The sequence below is a fragment of the Trachypithecus francoisi genome, unplaced genomic scaffold (genome assembly GCF_009764315.1).
Source record: "Trachypithecus francoisi isolate TF-2019V2 unplaced genomic scaffold, Tfra_2.0 Lachesis_group0, whole genome shotgun sequence".
In the NCBI taxonomy this organism is placed as follows: Eukaryota; Metazoa; Chordata; class Mammalia; order Primates; family Cercopithecidae; genus Trachypithecus; species Trachypithecus francoisi.
Genome location: NW_022681453.1, coordinates 32,450,429 through 32,468,850, shown reverse-complemented (window position 1 = coordinate 32,468,850; position 18,422 = coordinate 32,450,429). Strand labels below are relative to the sequence as shown.

The following is an 18,422-nucleotide window of genomic DNA, read 5'->3' as shown; positions in this document are numbered from 1 at the left end:
ACCAGAATCCCCCATGGAGCTGAGTGGTAGTTGTTAAAGCTGACTCCACATGATTCTAGAAGATGACCCTTCCTGGTTTCCTCCTTCACTTTTACAAGTGGTATGAGTTAAAATTGATTCCATCTTTGTTGGGGTCACTGGTTTATCAGAAAGTTAATAGGATGAGCAAGTAAAGAGAGAGAAGGTAAGAAACCTCCAGTCCACACTCAAGTTTTTATCCGACTTGTCCTTGTAACTCTACTGGGTCTGTAAGAGAAGTGATTGTAGTCCCATTATAATGCTTGTCACTCCCCAACCTCCAGTTCAAAGGCAAGTCCCTAGAATGAATGCTGCTAAAAAAACAAAGCTGCTATTGTTGGGAAAACCAAAATCAGTCCATGACCCTCTTTGGAAGCAGCTGGTTGTAAAGAGGCTGTTCTTTAGTTTGGGCCTAAACAGCCTGTCCCTGAGAGAGAAGGCAGGCCAAGCCTGGGGGGTGGGAGTGTGAAGTAAGAAGTTATGCATACTCCCCCCCTCCCCCACCCCTGCCCCAGGGCTTGGCCTCCCCCTTCCCTCCCCGTTCCCCAGTGCAGCTGGCAGAGGAAGTTGTTCCCTAGACTACCAGCACTGCTCCTGGTAGCACCAGAGCAGATGGCAGATGTGTAACTGACTGCAAGCCAACTTGTGATCTGCTGGTTACCTGAGACCTGCTAGACAGGTTGGTGACTGGAGTAAGGAAGTAAAAAAGATGCATCAAAAACTCAGGATTTCAAAACCTTCAAATCTGCCAGGAAAATGAGACAGCAAAGGCCTTAACTGGGGAATTCTTGATACCCACTGAGAGAAAGGCATGTGAATTTTCTAAGAAGAGTTTAGAGAGAAAATGACTTTTAAAGTTCCCCAGTTTTAGGGACATACCACGCCCAACCAGGCAGAGCCCTGATAATCCTTCTTTAGAAAGAAGAGGCGACAACCCCCAATGTGAAGAGGCTCCTGTCTGCAGGGTGGGGTAGAGCAGGCTTAACTCACTGCAGCACTTGGGTGGACAGGAACAGAGCTCCCCTTGGGCTATTGTCAAGCAGCAGGTTGAGGACAGGATATGTTAGAGCAGCAGCCCTCAGTTGGGGGCGATTTTTGCCCTCCAGGGACATTTGGCACTGTTTGGAGACATTTCAGGGCTGTCACAACCAGAGGGATGTGCGACTGGCATCTAGTGGGTCGAGACTAGGGATACTGCTGAACATCCTGAAGTGCACAGGACAGCCCACCAAACAAAGAATTATCCAGCCCAAAATGTCAGCAGTACTGAGGTTGGGAAATCCTGAATTAGAGTCTCTGAGACTATGAGGGTCTTGTTTCCTTGAGTAGAAGCACCCTTGTGTTGCAAAGAAAATCGTCCTTGAAACTCCCAGCATCTTGGTGTTCCTCTAACTCTCATGAACGTGGGAATCACCAGGGATCTTGTTCAAATGTGGATTTGAATTCTGCAAGTCTGGTGAGGGCTTGACAGTCTGCAGGTTCAACCAGCTCCCAAGGGACGGCATTGTGGCTCGTCCACAGATCACACTTTCGAGTGCTTTCATATTGTCCCACTCTCTGTCCCCACCCCCAGCCTTCTTTGTCATACTCTGTTCGAGCCATTCCATTCCCTGTCACCAAGAAACATGTGGTGGCGTTTAAGCTCCACTGCCCAGATGACAGTATCTCTCCAGCTGTTGCCAATTTGAAGTTCAGGGTGTTGATGAAATCGGTTGACTTAGTTGGAAAAAGGATCCCAAGGGACCTGATCAAGCTACTGCCACACATGCTTCAAACAAACAAACATGTACCTCGGGACACTTTTTGCACGGTCTGAGAGGCTTAAACTGTGTAGCACCCATGACTTCAGGACTGTTCAGGCTTGCTGCAGCATGCTAAACCAGAGGTTTGCAACCTATGTCTGTAAAGGGTCAGAAAGTAAATATTTGAGGCTTTGCAGATCATACATTCTGTCACAGCTCCCCAAATCTGGAAAGCAGCCACCAACAACATGCAAATGAATAGTGTAGTTGTGTTTGAACACAACTTTATTTACAAAAACAGGCAGTAAGCTGGATTTGGCCCATTGCCACTGTAGTTTGCAACCCCCCCTGTTCTAAACAATTCCATTTTCTTCATGTTTCTATCTCAGCAAAAAAGAAAATGAGAATCATATAGGAAAGACCCTAATGAAAGGGAGCTACATCATCAATATGAGTTGTAAGTGTCTGGAGGGCATGGTTGAATAGATACTATTTCGTTTACTGCACAGAAATGTGAAATGTGAATGCTTTAAAAATACTATTTTTTGAAAGGCTCTGGAGTGCAGCGGTGTCATCATAGCTCACTGTAACCGTGATCCTACTGCCTCAGCCTCCCCAGTAGCTGGGACTACAGGTGTACACCACTACGCCTGGCTAACTTTTTGGTTTTTGATTTTTGTAGATAGGGGGTCTTAGTATGTTTCCAGGGCTAGTCTCATACTCCTGGGCTCAGGAGCTCCTCCCACCTCAGCTTCCCAGAGTGCTGGGCTTATAGGAGTGAGCCACCTTGGCTGGTAATGTGTCTTTGTAGTTGGCAGAAACACAGCTCTCTGTCTTCTTGTGCAGAGTGGGATGAGACAGGACAGTAAATAAGGAACAGAAAGATGTGCCTAAGGTCCGCCATTCAATCTTAGTCTGCTTTTTCTTCTTTCTGGACTTGCATGCATACCTTCTGCCCCCAAAGACATGGGGGAGGGGAGGTGGGGGAGGGAAGCCAGCAAAGATTTTCTTTCTGTTCCATCAGACCTTGAGCATTCTTTGAAGGACATTGATTTTTTTGCAGATGCCAGTTTGTGTGAGACCTCCTATTTGTAGAGAGGGGAACATTACTCAGACAGAAATGCCAGTGTACCATAGAATGCCCCAACTACACCTTCGTGTTGGCAGTTAAACCACGGAGAACAGCAGGCTGAACTGGATACTGACCTCTCTTTGTAGAAGCACAGCCATGGATCTTGTGGGAACCTGCACCCCTGCGGTGCGTGGACGTTTGCACAGCTCCCAGTCACACTGACCCTTGGGATATGGATAAATCACTGCATTTAACTCTATCATCACCCTGAGCACCTCTCATTAAACCTGCATTATTTGGCAGGGGAAAATCCTCTCCGTTAATTAAGAAAACAGAGCTCTGCTTGAGAGGGAAATTATCTGGCGTTTGTGTCTCCTTGCCATCAGGTGGGATTCTTTTGCCAGATCCTCCAGAGGACGTGGGGGCCTTCATACTGCCCTAGACTATGTGCTGCAGCCAGAGTTCTCTGGCAAATTTAGCTTGCAGCTCCCACCTCCCTATCACACATGTGCTTGAGCACACACACACACACACACACACACACACACACTGTGGCTTGAGCAACAAGAAAAGAAAAATGTGTTTATTACAGGAGAGTAAGGGCATATTAGAGCCCCATTAGGTTGGACTCTATTGATTTGCAATATTTTGACACTGGATCTTGTTCAGCACAGACAAATGGAATGAAGGGTTGAACTTCATCTGTGTGGAGGAGGAATCCCAGCCATGGTTTAGAGGCACAGATAATTTACAACAGTGACTGGTGTTCAAGTGAATATCACTGCATCAGGCCCTGTTTCTCAAATTCATTAATCCATACAATCATGCAGTCAATGAGTATTTGTTTGCCTGTAACATATTTGAGTCTTTGCAGGTCATACAGTCTGTCACAACTCCCAACTCCGGAAAGCAACCCTCGACAATATGCTAATGAATAGGTGTGGTTGTGTTCCAATACAACTTTATTTACAAAAACAGGAGGGGAGCAGTGAGCTGGATTTGGTTCATTGGCCATTGTAGTTTGCAAACCCCTGTTCTAAACAATTCCATTTTCTTCATGTCTCTGCCCCAGCACATAAATAATAGATAAATAATATAGGAAAGACCCTACTGAAAGGGAGCTAAATCATCAGTGTGAGTTGTAAATGTCTAGAAGGCATTTACAGTCTTGAGGCATGCTTTCCTTCCTTGGGGAATTTTAGGCCTTACTAAACCTTCTTCCTGCATACTGAATACCAGGTACTGAGGTCAGGGCTAGCAAACAGGAACACAGTTTCTGCCCTCATGGAGCTGCTGATCAATCAAGAAGACAGAGATGAAACAAAAACTACACAGATGCACCATAGTCGTGATGAACCTTAAAAAGGAAAGATATGTTTTCCTCATCTAATCATCACTACAGCTTTAGCACTCATATCCTGTCATTATGCCCATCTTACTGATGCATCTCAAGAGGTTTAAAAAAATTTCCCGAAGTCACCCAGCCAGAAAGTAGCTCTCCAGTTCTGTTCGCAGTTAGAGGGAGAAGGAATGTTTCTCAAGTTGGAGTGTGACCTGTGACGTACAGTTCCATCTTGGAGACAGTATCAGCTGCTAATTTAAACACATCACCAGAGCTGTGATTAATAAGGAGAAAACATTTCTGCAGTGCAGGGAGCTCATTATAAATCACGTGTACTTTGAGTTTAAAATTGTGGGCTACATAATGAATCGCCAGAGATGGAGATTGACAGGTGTGATCATGGTATTTTGTTCCTGATATTTGGAATCCCACCCATGTGGATCACAGCACTGACCCACTCCAGGTCAGAGGGTGATTGCTTTTTTCCAAGCTGTGGGTAACATGAGAATCCATTTCTGTTTATTCCGTGAGTATGTATTGAGCACCAAAGGCTGCTGGGCACTGCTAGCTCTGCAAGAATACAGTGAAGAGTGGGGAGAAGATCCCTGCTCCCAGGAGATTCATTCAGCTACAAACTTACATACGACCTTAATAAGTCAGGGTGAGTTGTTTAAAAAACGGTCAAGTGCAATAGTGAGTGGTTGGCCAGAAGACAACTAACTTTGCTACTTTAGAAGGAGTGTTCAGGATAGACACTGCTGAGGAGGTGATATCTACACAAGGACTTTAACAAACAGAAGAATTCAGGCACGCAAAGGGGAGAGTTTTCCAAGGCCTGCTGGAATGAGCTTGTTGTGTTTGGGGAGAGGGGGAGGAATGTAAGCACAGCTGAAGCAGAGTTAAGAGAGGAGGAGTGTTTAGTTGATGATCTTGGAGAGAGAGAAGGGAGCCAAGTCACGTAGGGCCTTAAGGTCTGCATAAGGACTCTGGATTTTGCCAGTAATGAAAGTAACCACAGAACTCCCCTTTTTAGAGGCAAGTACACAATCATTGTGCATCTTTGGTCAACATTGGCCTTTCTGTTCATGCCCTGCATGCAAGAAGACGCTGGAGGAAAATCTGGGTTAATGAATCAGAAGAGAGGCATTTTTCCTCTTTAGAGTGAGCAGGTAGTATTTCCAGTGCCACCCACACATCCTCCAGGGGAATGAATAGCTTACATTTAAGTAAAACTGATAGTAGATGCTGGGCTTGTGCAACAGGGCCCTCCTGCTCTGATCAAGCTCTTTTCTTTTTCAAGGGGGTGCCTCAGGGTATCCTGAGCTTTCCCAGGATGCAGAAGCCTGATACCAGAAGGCAATACACCTCCCAGCAGAATAGAAGCTGCTCCTCTTGGAGGTCACCTCCTCACAGAAATAGGAATCTGTTCACAAGCAGGATGCTCTCAAAAACATTGCACTTCTGGGCTTATGAAAGACGGTTCGGGAGAACAGCATGCTGGGGAATTAATAGTATTTGCTAAGTTATTTATGCTGACCCTAATTCTACTCAAGAGCTAGGGTAGAAAGCCCTGCAAAGATCATTGTGTCCACCTTTTGTTTCTAGACGTGAGTTTGAAGATGTTTTCTTTCCTTTCTTACTAGAGTTCATCCACTCCAACCACTCATTCATCATCTTAGGTTGTTATCCTCTCCTCTCTGCATTCATAGTGGGGAGGCTCTGGAAGTGATTAAGCTATTGTAAATCAGCTTTTGTGATTTGTATGTCAGAGATAAGCAGCAGAGTAAGCAAGTGATTGGAGGGCCCAACTGCTGTTGCCCTGACAGTTATCCCAGGAATAAAATTGAAACAAAAAATTACTGGAGTTTATGATATTTGGCATATTAATCTCTTTATAGGCATATCCAATGTTAAAATTTGACCCTTTAACAAACATTGCTTTATTTTTTTTTATTTATTTGTTTGTTTATTTTTTTGGAGACAGGGGCTCGCTCTGTTGCCCAGGCTGTAGTATAGTTGCACGATCTTGGCTCACTGCAGCCTCGACCTCCCGGGCTCAGGTGATACTCCCACCTCAGTCTCCTGAGTAGCTGGGACTGCAGGCATGCACCACCACGCCCAGCTAATTTTTGTATTTCTAGTAGAGACAGGGTTTCACCATGTTGCCCAGGTTTTTCTGCACCTCCTGAGCTCAAAACAAACCGTCCTCCTTGGCCTCCCAAAGTGCCGGGATTACAGACATGAACCACCACACCTGGCCAAACGTTGCTTTACTTTTACTCCATTTTATTGAGATATAACTTACACAAAATAAAGCAAACAAATACTAAAACTACACCTCAGTGAATTTTTACACATGTGTATTGTTTTACAATCACCATCCAGATTTAGCTATAGTACAATTGCAGTGCCCTAGCAGCCTTCTTCATACCCCCTCCCACTGCCCTGACCTGTATCACAATAGATAGCCTCAGCCTGTTCTTGAACTTCATATAAACGGAATCATACAGCACATACTCTTTTTGCATGTCCAAGCATTTTCTACGAGATACATCCATGTTCTTGGGTGTAGTTATTCGTTCTCATTATTGTGTAATATTCCATCGTATCAGGGTTTCTCAATTGTGAGACTGTTGACAGTTTGGTTTGGAAAATTCTGTATGCGGGCAACGAAGCCATCCTGCACATTGTAGGATGTTTAGCAACATCTCCGGCCTCTACCTACTAGATGCCAGTAGAATCCCATCCTAATAGTGATAACCAAAAATGTGTCCAGATGTTTCCAAATTTCCTTCAGAATTAAAAACCATCATATCGCATGAATATATTCCAATGTTAAAGAAACTTTTTATTTGGAAATAATTTCAGGCTTATAAAAAAGTTACAAAAATAGAACAAACAACCTTTTGCCACATTTGTTCTTTCATGTTCACATGCATGCACACACGCACACACACATGCACACATTTTATTTATAAACCATTTGAGAGCAAATTGCATCCATCTGGGCCATTTACCACCATATCCTTCCATACATATTTCTCAAGAATAAAGATCTTCTCCCACATTATCACCATTATTCATTGACCACAGTAAACTTAGCATAATACTTCTATCTATTGCCCATGTTCCTTTTTTTTTCAGCTGACCAAAAATTATCCTTTATAGCAGCAGTCCCCAACCTTTTTGGCACCAGGGACCAGCTTTGTGGAAGACAATTTTTCTACAGACTGGGGTCAGGGGGTGGGGATGGCTTTGGGATGGTTCAAGTGTATTATATTTTTTGTGTAGTTTATTTCTATTATTATTACATTGTAATATATAATGAAATAATTACACAACTCACTATAATGTAGAATCAGTGGGAAACCTGAGCTTGTTTTCCTGCAACTAGACGTTCCCATCTAGGAGTGATGGGAGACAGTTACGGATCATCAGGCATGAGATTCTCATAAGGAGCACACAACCTAGATCCTGCATGAGCAGTTCACAATAGGGTTTACGCTCCTATGAGAATCTAATGCTGCTGCTGATCTGTCAGGAGGCAGAGGTCAGGCAGTAATTGGAGCAATGGGGAGTGGCTGTACGTACAGATGAAGCTTCCCTTACCGACCACTCACCTCCTGCTGTGTGGCCTGGTTCCTAACCGGTCTATAGCCTGGGGTCTGGGAACTCCTGCTTTATAGCATTTATTTTCCCTACTGAGCAGGTTCCAGTCCAGGATCAGGTATTATATGTAATTGCCATGTTTCCTTTGTACCCTTTAATCTAGAACATTCTCTCAGCCTTGTTTGGTCTTAAGACTACAGTCCCTTTTTTCATAACAAATGTCCCTCCTTTTTGGGATCTGTCTAATGTTTCCTCCTGAATACATTCAGGAAATACATTCTTGACTGGAATACTACATAAACCATAGTGTGCCCTTCTCAGTACATCTCAACTGGAGGCATACAGGGTGCAGTTGCATCTCACCGGGGATATTAAGTTTGAACTTCAGGTCAAGGTGTTGTCTGATTTTACCGTTGTTTAGTTACTAATTCTTCCCTTGCAACTAATAAGCAATGTGTAGGGAAACACTTTAAAACAGTGCTCTCTCCCATCAAATTTTACCCCCTAAATGTAGCACACTTTTTGATTCTTGTGTGAAGCACTCTACCTCCAATGGTTATAAAATGATTTTCCAAATCTAGCACCCCCTTCCTCCTTGTGAACTTACTCTACTGACAGCGGTTGGCATTCCACTATACATAGAGCCTTCTCTTTTCCCCCATTTATTTATTTATTTATTTATTTATTTATGTTTTTATTTATCTGTTATCAGTATGGACTTGTGAATTCCTATTTGTTTCAGTGGTTTATAAATCATTACTTCCCTTAAATATTTTAATGCTCAAATTGTTCAGATTTGGCCAGTGGGGGCCCCTTCAAGATAGGCTCAGTGTTCTTCTGACAAACCCCCACCATATCTTATTTTTAATACTTTCCTACTTTATGGCATAACAAGATCCTGGTTCTTTTAATTTTCTTGCCTTTATCCTGGTATTGGCCATTTTTCTGAAGAGACTGGATTCCTTTTAGTGGGGAATGGTAGAAAAGACCACAATATATTTATCCATTTTCCTGATAATTGACATTTGAGTTGTTTCCATTTCTGGGCTGTTACAAGAAAGCTTCTCTGAATACCCTTGTCCATTTCTTGGACCTTCTTACTAACTTCTGTTTACTCTATAACCAAGAGCAAAGATGGAGAATTGTGGAGTTTCTACACTTGGTCATACACCCAACAGAAATTCTTAAGTCCACAAAAAATGGGCAAGGATATTCAGAGCGGCTTTATTCATAATTCATATATGTGTATGTGTATTTAGCTTTAGTAAATATTGCCAAGTAATTTTGCAAAGTGCTCGTAACACTGTTTTAGGTTTTGTCACAGAAGAGGAAGCTGGAGGCCTCAGTAGAAGACAGGAATAATCAGTGGTTATTATTGTGGTAGGGGCGATAATGGGCCATTGCAATCCAAAGGCATGTTGTCTATGACCAGAAATGGCAAATTGCTGATCCTTGCAACATATAACGAGTGGAAAATGCTGAGACTTTACCACCTGGCCCATTCTTAAACATCTCCTGAGAGAGCTCTGCTTGGAGATGAGCAAAATGGAAGTTACTGGAGTCAGTATCTCCTACCACCTTCAAAATGGTTTTCATCTGAGGGATGCCAGGAGCTCATTTGACAGCACTTAGGAAATGGAGGTCCATTGCTGGGGCACCTGCCGTTAGAGAGCATCAGACTCACTGCTTTACTTTTAGAAGTCCCTACCCATGCGACAGAGAGGTCCCCTGGGGTCCCACCCACATCTTCTGGCTGCTAGGGACCCATTTACAACCTTGGAGCATTCACTGAATGGTCTGAGAGAGTAAATATTTCTTTATCTATACCTAGGGAGTCACTTAGTGTCCAAGACACTTTTGATAGGGAGCCACCTGCCACTAAGGGCAGCAGGCAAAACAGGAAACTGCTGCAGGCCAACAGAGAAGTGAACTGGCCCAGTATTGTGGAACCAGTGTTCAGTGTTGCCAGAAACAGCTTGGGCATGATCCAGCTTCTATAGCTTAAAGTTTCCTCATCCAAAATATCTATCCTACAGAGCTTATAGTGCATCATTAGACTCAAAATTGTAATTAAAGTACTTTGCAAAGTGAAACTTCATATAGAGGAAGCATCATGCATAAGACAGACAGTGGGCTCTTAGTAACTTTGATGAGCCTTTGGAATAACTAGCAACTGGTAAAATATATCTCTGGATGCATTTTAAGCAAGTGCCCCATCCAGGTAGATAGTGACCTGCTGTGAAGTGGGAAGAACCCTCTCACGGGGCACCTGTGCCCCCTGAGAGGGTCTTTGTGCAGTACACAAGTGCACAACGGTATGTAATGACCCTATATAGATGACCAGCGGTGACAGTGATCCCATTGCTGCACAGCTGTATTAATCTCTGTGGTCCCCTCCTCTCTCCCCCAGGCCTCTCTGCTGATGGTGGTGCCAAGCGCCAGGAGCACCTATCCCGATTTTCCATGCCTGACCTCAGCAAAGACTCTGGAATGAATGTGTCTGAGAAGCTGAGCAACATGGGCACTCTTAACTCGTCCATGCAGTTCCGGAGCGCAGAGTCGGTTCGCAGCCTGCTCTCTGCCCAGCAGTACCAGGAGATGGAGGGAAACCTCCACCAACTCAGCAACCCCATTGGCTACAGAGACCTGCAGTCCCACGGAAGGATGCATCAGAGCTTTGATTTTGATGGAGGGATGGCGGGCAGCAAGCTGCCAGGGCAGGAGGGCGTGAGGATCCAGCCCATGAGCGAACGCACCCGAAGAAGAGCTACTTCGCGCGACGACAACCGCCGCTTCCGACCTCACAGGTCGAGGCGTTCCCGACGCTCTCGCTCCGACAACGCCCTCCACCTGGCCAGCGAACGCGAGGCCATCTCTCGGTTAAAAGATAGGCCCCCTCTGAGAGCCAGGGAGGACTATGACCAATTCATGCGCCAGCGGAGCTTCCAGGAGAGCATGGGGCATGGGTCCCGGAGGGACCTGTACGGCCAATGCCCTAGGACTGTGTCGGACCTGGCTTTGCAGAATGCCTTTGGGGACCGATGGGGACCCTACTTCGCAGAGTATGATTGGTGTTCCACCTGCTCCTCCTCTTCAGAGTCTGACAACGAGGGCTATTTCCTAGGAGAACCCATCCCCCAGCCAGCGCGCCTGCGATACGTCACGAGCGATGAGCTACTGCACAAATACAGCTCCTACGGCCTCCCCAAATCTTCCACCTTAGGTGGCAGAGGACAGTTGCACAGCAGGAAAAGACAGAAGAGCAAAAACTGTATTATTTCTTAATATGATTAGGATCAGGGAATGGGAGAAGATGGGAGCTAAGAATGTAAATTCAGAAACTTGCACTGTTTTAAATGTTAAAGCGCTTTTAGGGGTGGCTTATGGGGGAGAAAAGGGAAAATGCATCAGTAGATGGAGGCAAGGTTACAGATTGACTCAATAGGTAGTCACAGTTCTTGGCATGTTGAATATTATTTGCACATTTCACTTTGGAAACACAGTAGACTCTATTGAGGCCAGGGTTGGTCACTTCCTTCCCATCAGTTCTGTGTTGAGTTGCCATCTCCCAAGATGGCAAATTGTTTCCTGCTCGCTTTTATCCTCTCTGGTTCTCTTACTTTTAGGACCCTTTTTTCAGTAAGTAATTTGTTTATTAGCCAGGACCCAAGACTAAGTTATTTACATGTCCATTGTAAATGCAATGTAAATGAGAGTTCTGATAAAATATTTTTGTATTTTGTAATATCAAAGGAATTTCTATATCGTAGGACTCAGTGGGGACTTGCATGCATATCCACCATTGTCTTTGAGTAGTATTAAATGGTGGCCCGGTACCACCTTTTTTTTTTTTTTTTTTTTTCCTATACAAATTTGTTACATGTCAGTGAGACCTTTTTCAAAGGAATATATTCAATTTGGCTTTTTGTGGCTGAAAAAAAATAACTATTAGACCCAAAGCATTTTATGCTCCATTCCATCTTAAGGAGCCATCCTTAAGTCTGCTCCCACCCTCAGTAGAATTTATTTTCTACAAAGTGGTAGTAATTTTTTTTAAATTGCAAATGTAATTTTTGCCAATTAGAGAAACCAACCAGTGTCAGTAAAATTCTGTGAGAAATGCCATCCCTGCTGGGAATGTTGAAGTTACTTAATGTTGATCTATCCCTTGGGGAAAGTGAAAGTGACTGTGAGTGGTGCTGTTGTGTGATGTCAGCATGATGTTGTTTTGAATGTGGCATTATGTTCTGGTGCTCATGTTTCCTGGATTGTATTATCTGCTTCCTTTACCAAGGCAGACAGAGCTGCTGCCTTAGCCTGACAACCGGTTGTCCTCAAAGCAAATGAACTTAAGCATTTGGGGTTGAGGGACAGAAGGATTCTGAGGGGGCTCTGGGAGGGACGGTGTGTGACATGTCATGCCTGGAGAAGGAACAAGGCTATTTGAAAACAGAAAGCAGGTCAAGGGGAGAAGTTAAAGGAGAATCTGAAGGCAGGTCAGGGAAAAGAAGAACTGGAAATGAAACAGAGGACAGGTGACAACCACGTCTCGAAGAGCTCCCAGAGATTGTAGAAAGAATCCAGTGTAACCAGCTCAGTAACCAGAGCATCTGGGTTACTCAGGAAGGTTGAGCTACTGAGATTTCAGTAGTGCAGCGACTTTAAAAAACGGCTTTGTCGGGAGGGGATTTCCATTTTGAACTTTGAGGACTGTTGGTCAGAAAATGGGCTCAAAAGTGAGTTTGCTTAATGAAGACATTTAACGGTTGTGCTGTTTATAGTAAAATAAAACTCCCTACCTTGCTTCAGTTAAAAATGAAGCGCTTGGTTTCTTCCATCCTCCTCCTCCCCTTAATGGATTGTGGCAGTTGAAATAATCCATCGGAGGACCCACCTGTAGTGAGATGTACTGTCAGTGTAGTGCCCGGTGTACCACAGTGGCCATCTGCCATGGTGAGGTGAGCGTGATCTCTTTTCAGTATAGTAGTAAACATTTTCTAGTATTTTTTATGGAGAGAATGTCAAAAGCAGTATTTCAGACCCCGTCCCAGATGGGTCTGAGGAAAGGAAGGCTGTAAAGGACATGGTAATGGCACTCCATTCGGGATGTATTAAAATAATTTGCTTTTCAGGTATTAATATGACATTTGTCATTGTCACTGATTTTTTTTAAAAAGCAATGCACATGTTGGTTGTGGCTGTTTTCCGCATGCTATCTTCATATCTAAATGCTTCATTAATTATCCGAGCCTCCGGAGAATTAACTCTATTACGTTTGTATAGTAAGTTTGTAAACTGCTTGGCAAACTGATTAAGAAATAATTTGCAACACCGTGCTACTAAAGTGGCAGGTTTCTGGTAGAAATTGTGCGGGTCCAATTTGGAGTTTTAAGTTCCTTGATTGATGAAACTAAAAAGGCAATTTTGGAAAAAGAAAAGAGAAGGGGAAAAGTAGATCACTTATCTTAGCAAACAGTTGAAAATATGTCTGTCCTCTGTGGCCCCAAATCCAGTGAAAGAAATTCTCCCAGTAAAAGTTGCTTCCTAACTCTGTTTTTCTCAGAATACCTCTTATATTTCTCAAAGAAAGCTTCAACCACCATCAACAGAAAGAAGGTGGCCTAAAAACTGACACATGGCCAGTGCCCAGAGGGGTCTGGAGGCATAAGTCTAGATGCCCAGAGAGCATCCAGGGACTGAACTGCTCAAAGCTTGAGATGAAATGACATACAAGCTTCAGGGTAAAACTGTCTACTCGCAAGATTACCTCCCTCTATTCTACCATTGCAGATTTCTTCTTACCCCCAAATGCAACCTTACAGAGAATGCTGAATGAGGAAGGCCAGTTCCTTACGATGTTGGCAGAACCTCCAAGTGAATGCCCTATTGAGGAAAAGGACATCATTGTATTTGGAATTCCACCTGCTAGTGATAGCTCACACATCACATCCCAGAATCCCATTCCCAATGCATTCTTTCCTGAGGCAAGAACTTAAGGTCCTCACCTAATTCCTCCATCAAAACCATTAACTCTTATTGGACAAGCTCCTCCTGTGAGTGGGGACTGTACTCATTTCCTCTTAGATCATAATTCCATCTTCAACAGACTGGTTTCCAGAATAGTAATCTTTTTCCAGTGTTCTGTCTTCTCCAATGCCCTGGTTGTTATTTTTCCACCTCTCCTAATTTTGATCTTCTTGTCTTTTGGTTAGAACTGCAACTTCGGAGTTCAGTTCATTTCCTATTGCTGCTCAATTCAGTAGCAACATAGCTGGCTTGTTCCCAGGCCCAGGAAATATAAGTTATTGACAGTTTCCTGAGAGGCTTTGCCAATCCATACCACCCTTGGTACTGTGAAAAGACTTCTTAGCAGCCAGGTGGCATTGAGGATGGTATTCAGGGCACTTTCCTTCTGTCATATAGTTGTGGGATCTCTACCAAGTGTGAAGGTGAATGAGGTAAGGGAGATCAGAACCATGCTTCCTGGTTTTTCATATGTCCAAGGGAGAAGTCCTGGTGTGGGTTGTTTGACCGCTTCTTTCCACTTTCACCTTTTTTTTTTTTAATTCCTTTCTTTCTACCCCCAACCAGCTGAGCAATTTTGTGTTTCTAACACAGGACCTGGGAGTAGTGCTTTCTAATCCTCATTTCCTGTAGGATGCTCCTGCACTATAACAAAATTATGTTTTCTTCCTTCTGCAGCAGCTTTCTGCTTCTTGGGTACTACTAGCTATTGTTGAGTTCAGATGGGGCCTGTGATGACATATATGTGGCATGTGCTCTGCACTCCCTGCAAGCTAAGCAGATACAACCAATGCATCACTGTATACTCTCGCTGAGAATGTGGATGCAGCCTCACAGATCTTTGCAACACTCCAACCAGCCAGGACCAGTTGATCAGAACTGATATTACTGGTCTGCTAACAAATCTTATTTGTGAACTGATTGTATCTGTCTTTCCACCCTTGGTTCTCTTGCCATAGAATAAAAACAGTTTAGGAAGCATAGTTAGGAACATTTAGGAACCAATATTTATAAGTAATACGGAGACTCCAATTCACCCTCCCCTCCCCACCCCAGGTTGTGGAGGCTCAAGGAAGCTGACTTCTTAGGCTAAAGGACAAAAAAATCTCTTTCACCTCCTTTGCCATTTTCATGTTCTCTGCCAATTACTATAGGCAGTCTTCATTTTGCAGAGGTGAGGTAGGACTTCATCTTATTCTTCATCTAATCCCACCTTCTAACAACAACAAAAAGAATAACAAATATTTAAATTCCAAGGAGAAGTGTTCTTTGTGTATTTCTAACAGAAAACAGACACTTAAGCCTAAGAAGGAAGATCTGTCCATGACAAAGGAAAGTGGAAAACTGAACCAGTTGTCTGAATACTTCATGCCAGGACAGTTGCTATTAGCAACTGTTTTGCACCTTCAGGGCTTTCAAATGGGCTCTGCAGACAGCATTTGCATATGCAGGACTCAGTAGCCAAGCCTCCACTGCCAGTTGTTGAAGGCAGTTTCAGATCGCCACCTTTTGAGGTACATTTCTTTAAGCACAAGAGAAGTGGAAATGGCCTTTGCCTTGTCTCCAGTGGTTTATCCCTCTGGTGCCTCAGCAGATACCAGAGCTTATTCTTATGACTATTTGGAAATAGTCTTCAAAGTTAAGATCAAGAAAAAATTGGATTCTTTTTCCATTTTCTCATAATAGTAGCCTAGTCAACACAAGACTCCCATAAAATATGACTCACTATTGGGAGCCATACTATTTTATAAGCTTACTTCCTGCTGACAAAACTAGCTTTCCTCAAGGAAATATAAAGGAGGGGAAAGTCACGTAGTGTTAGGAAAGCATTTCTGTGTTTTGAATATGATGAATCCATAGGATAGAGAAAAATCTTCTTGTTCTATTCTGAGAGTTCTCTGAGATATCCCTTCACTCTGCTCGGCATTTGGCCATTGATGTTCATCAGGTCGCTGACCAAGCTTTTCTAAATTTTTCAGAGAGAATTACTTACCAGTAAGGTCTGTTCTCAAACCTACCTAGCTGATTTTCATATCTTTCCATAAAGTGTCATGATACGATCATGGACCCTGACTTAACATTCTAAGGACTATGAGTCCTCCATTTTTTTTAATTAATTTTTTTTTTTTTTTTTTTTAGCAAATTAGGACTTTGGCAGGTTTTCCTCTCCTAAACTCATTCTTTCCTCCACAGGATTGCTTTGCCCATCTCCTGCTTTCATTTCAAGTGCATAAACAAAACCTCAAAGGGCCTGGGAAGGTGAGGCAGGCCAGAGTCTGTGTTCTGTGTTGAGTGTCAAGCTATTTGTTAAGAAGGTCTGCAACAGGCCTTTGGTGTGGGCTCTGCCAGAGACTGTTCTGAACACTTTGCTTGAGATCCGTGCCCTGTAAAATGGATATGACGTTTTACTGATGTCTGTAATACATTTGTAAACTTCCAATAAAATTTGAATAAAAGAAATGATGCCATTCTTCTCAGTCCTCCCTCACTTTCCAGATCTTAGGGGTGGTCTCTGCCTTTGAGCGTTTCAACAAAGAAGGGACACAGGTATGTAGGAATGAGTTTTACTGTGAAAGATTAACCTGATTGTTTAAATCGGGGTTTCTAAACCTCAGCAGTATTGACATCTTGTGCTGGTTAATTCTCGGTTGCAGAGGGCTGTCCCGTGCATTGTAGGATGTTTAGCAGCATCATTGACCTCCACTCATTAGATGCCAATAGCAGCCCCCAGGAACTGTGACAACTAAAAATGTCTCCCATCACAAGCATTAGGATGGCAACTATTAACAATAATAACAATTGTGGGTCAGGATGTGGAGTAATTGGAACCCTTGTACACTGTTGGTGGGAATGTAAAATGATGCAGTGCTGTGGAAAACAGGCAATTCCTCAAAAAATTTAAAAATAGAATTACTACCATATGCTACTTCTGGTCTATACCCAAAAGAATTGACAGCAGGGTCTCCAAAGAGGTATTTGTACACCCATATTCATAGCAGCAGCATTCACAATATCCAAAAAGTGGGAGCAACGCAAATGTCCACTGATGGATGAATGTGTAAACAAGGTGTGGTGTATACATAAAGTGGAATATTATTCAGCCTTAAAAAGGAAGGAAATTCTGACACATGCTACAATGTGGTTGAACCTTGAGGACATTTTGCTAAGTGAGATAAGCCAGTCACAAAAAGACAAGTGTATGATTCCATTTATCTGAGGCACCTAGAGTCAAATTCATAGAGACAGAACGTAGAAGAGTGATGGGTTGTCAGGGACTGAAGGGAGAAGGGAATGGGGAGTTATTGTTTAATGGGTATAGAGTTTCATGTTGGCAAGATGAAAAGAGTTCTGGAGACGGGTTGCATAACAATGCAGACGAACTTGACACTACTGAACGGTACACTTAAAAGTGGTTAAGATGGTAAATGTTATGTTTATTTAACCACAATTAAAAATGTCTCCACACATTGCCAATGTCTCCTGAGGGCAAAATTGCCCCTTGTTGAGAACCCCTGGTTTCAGTGCATTGCCTTCTTAGAATCTTTGTTCCTTGAGGATTCTTGAAACCGATTCCTACCCAGGCCACACACTTACTTTTCAGTTATTAGCAAGAATTGAAACCAGGAGATGACCCAAAAATATTTGTGTTTGCTTTTAAGCAAATAATAAGTGGTCTGTCTGGAGAATTACATCCACGTCTGTGTTCTGGTTAGGGTGGCATTAACGTTGACTGGGAGCCAGGACCAAGGCAGCATGTAAATTCAATTTCCCCGTGTCTCATCCATAACATTAGGGAGTTGCTAGGTGCTACAATATCATCTATGCATTCATTCAACAAATATTTATGAAAGGCTTCCTCTATGCCAGGAACTGTTCTAGGTGTTTAGAATATAACAACGTGTAAAACAAACAAAAATCTCTACCTTAAAGGAGCTTACAAACTTTACTTTCAACTAGGCAAGACATCGGAAACAGTTGTCTTACCCACGGTAACTGATCACGAGGCCTTGGGAGTGGCAGACAACAAGAGTTGTTTCATTCTAAGACATCCTAAAAGCTTTTGAATAAAAACTTGAGCTGGAAATGGCAATTGTGCCTGTTCTGCTTACAGACCTCTGTAGAGCATGGCCTGCAGGCAACCATGGTGGTTTTTTTTTTTTTTTTCAATCTTTTTTTTTTTTTTTTTTTTTTTTTTTTTTTTGAGACGGAGTCTTGCTCTGCCGCCCAGGCTGGAGTGCAGTGGCCGGATCTCAGCTCACTGCAAGCTCCGCCTCCCGGGTTTATGCCATTCTCCTGCCTCAGCCTCCCGAGTAGCTGGGACTACAGGCGCCCGCCTCGTCGCCCGGCTAGTTTTTTGTATTTTTAAGTAGAGACAGGGTTTCACCGTATTAGCCAGGATGGTCTCGATCTCCTGACCTCGTGATCCGCCCGTCTCGGCCTCCCAAAGTGCTGGGATTACAGGCTTGAGCCACCGCACCCGGCCCTTTTTTTCAATCTTTTTAGAATTTATTGAGATGAGTAGGGCTGGCCGGGCAAGTTGGCTCACGCTTATGTTCCCAGAACTTTGGGAGACCAAGGCAGGTGGATTACTTGAGGCCAAGAGTTCAAGACCAGC

At 43.4% G+C, this 18,422-nt stretch overlaps 1 protein-coding gene across 4 annotated transcripts in view; it reads left to right on the top strand.

Annotated features, from left to right (window-relative positions):
* PRICKLE2 (prickle planar cell polarity protein 2) overlaps positions 1–16,267 on the top strand; it is a 358,609-nt gene extending 342,342 nt beyond the window's left edge. For all 4 annotated transcript variants that reach the window (XM_033210349.1, XM_033210348.1, XM_033210350.1 and 1 more), the window contains one exon: positions 10,194–16,267. In XM_033210349.1, coding sequence (XP_033066240.1) covers positions 10,194–11,068 — 875 coding nt within the window. In that variant the 3' untranslated portion in view covers positions 11,069–16,267. The remainder of the gene's footprint in view (positions 1–10,193) is intronic.
* The last annotated feature ends 2,155 nt before the right edge of the window (positions 16,268–18,422 follow it).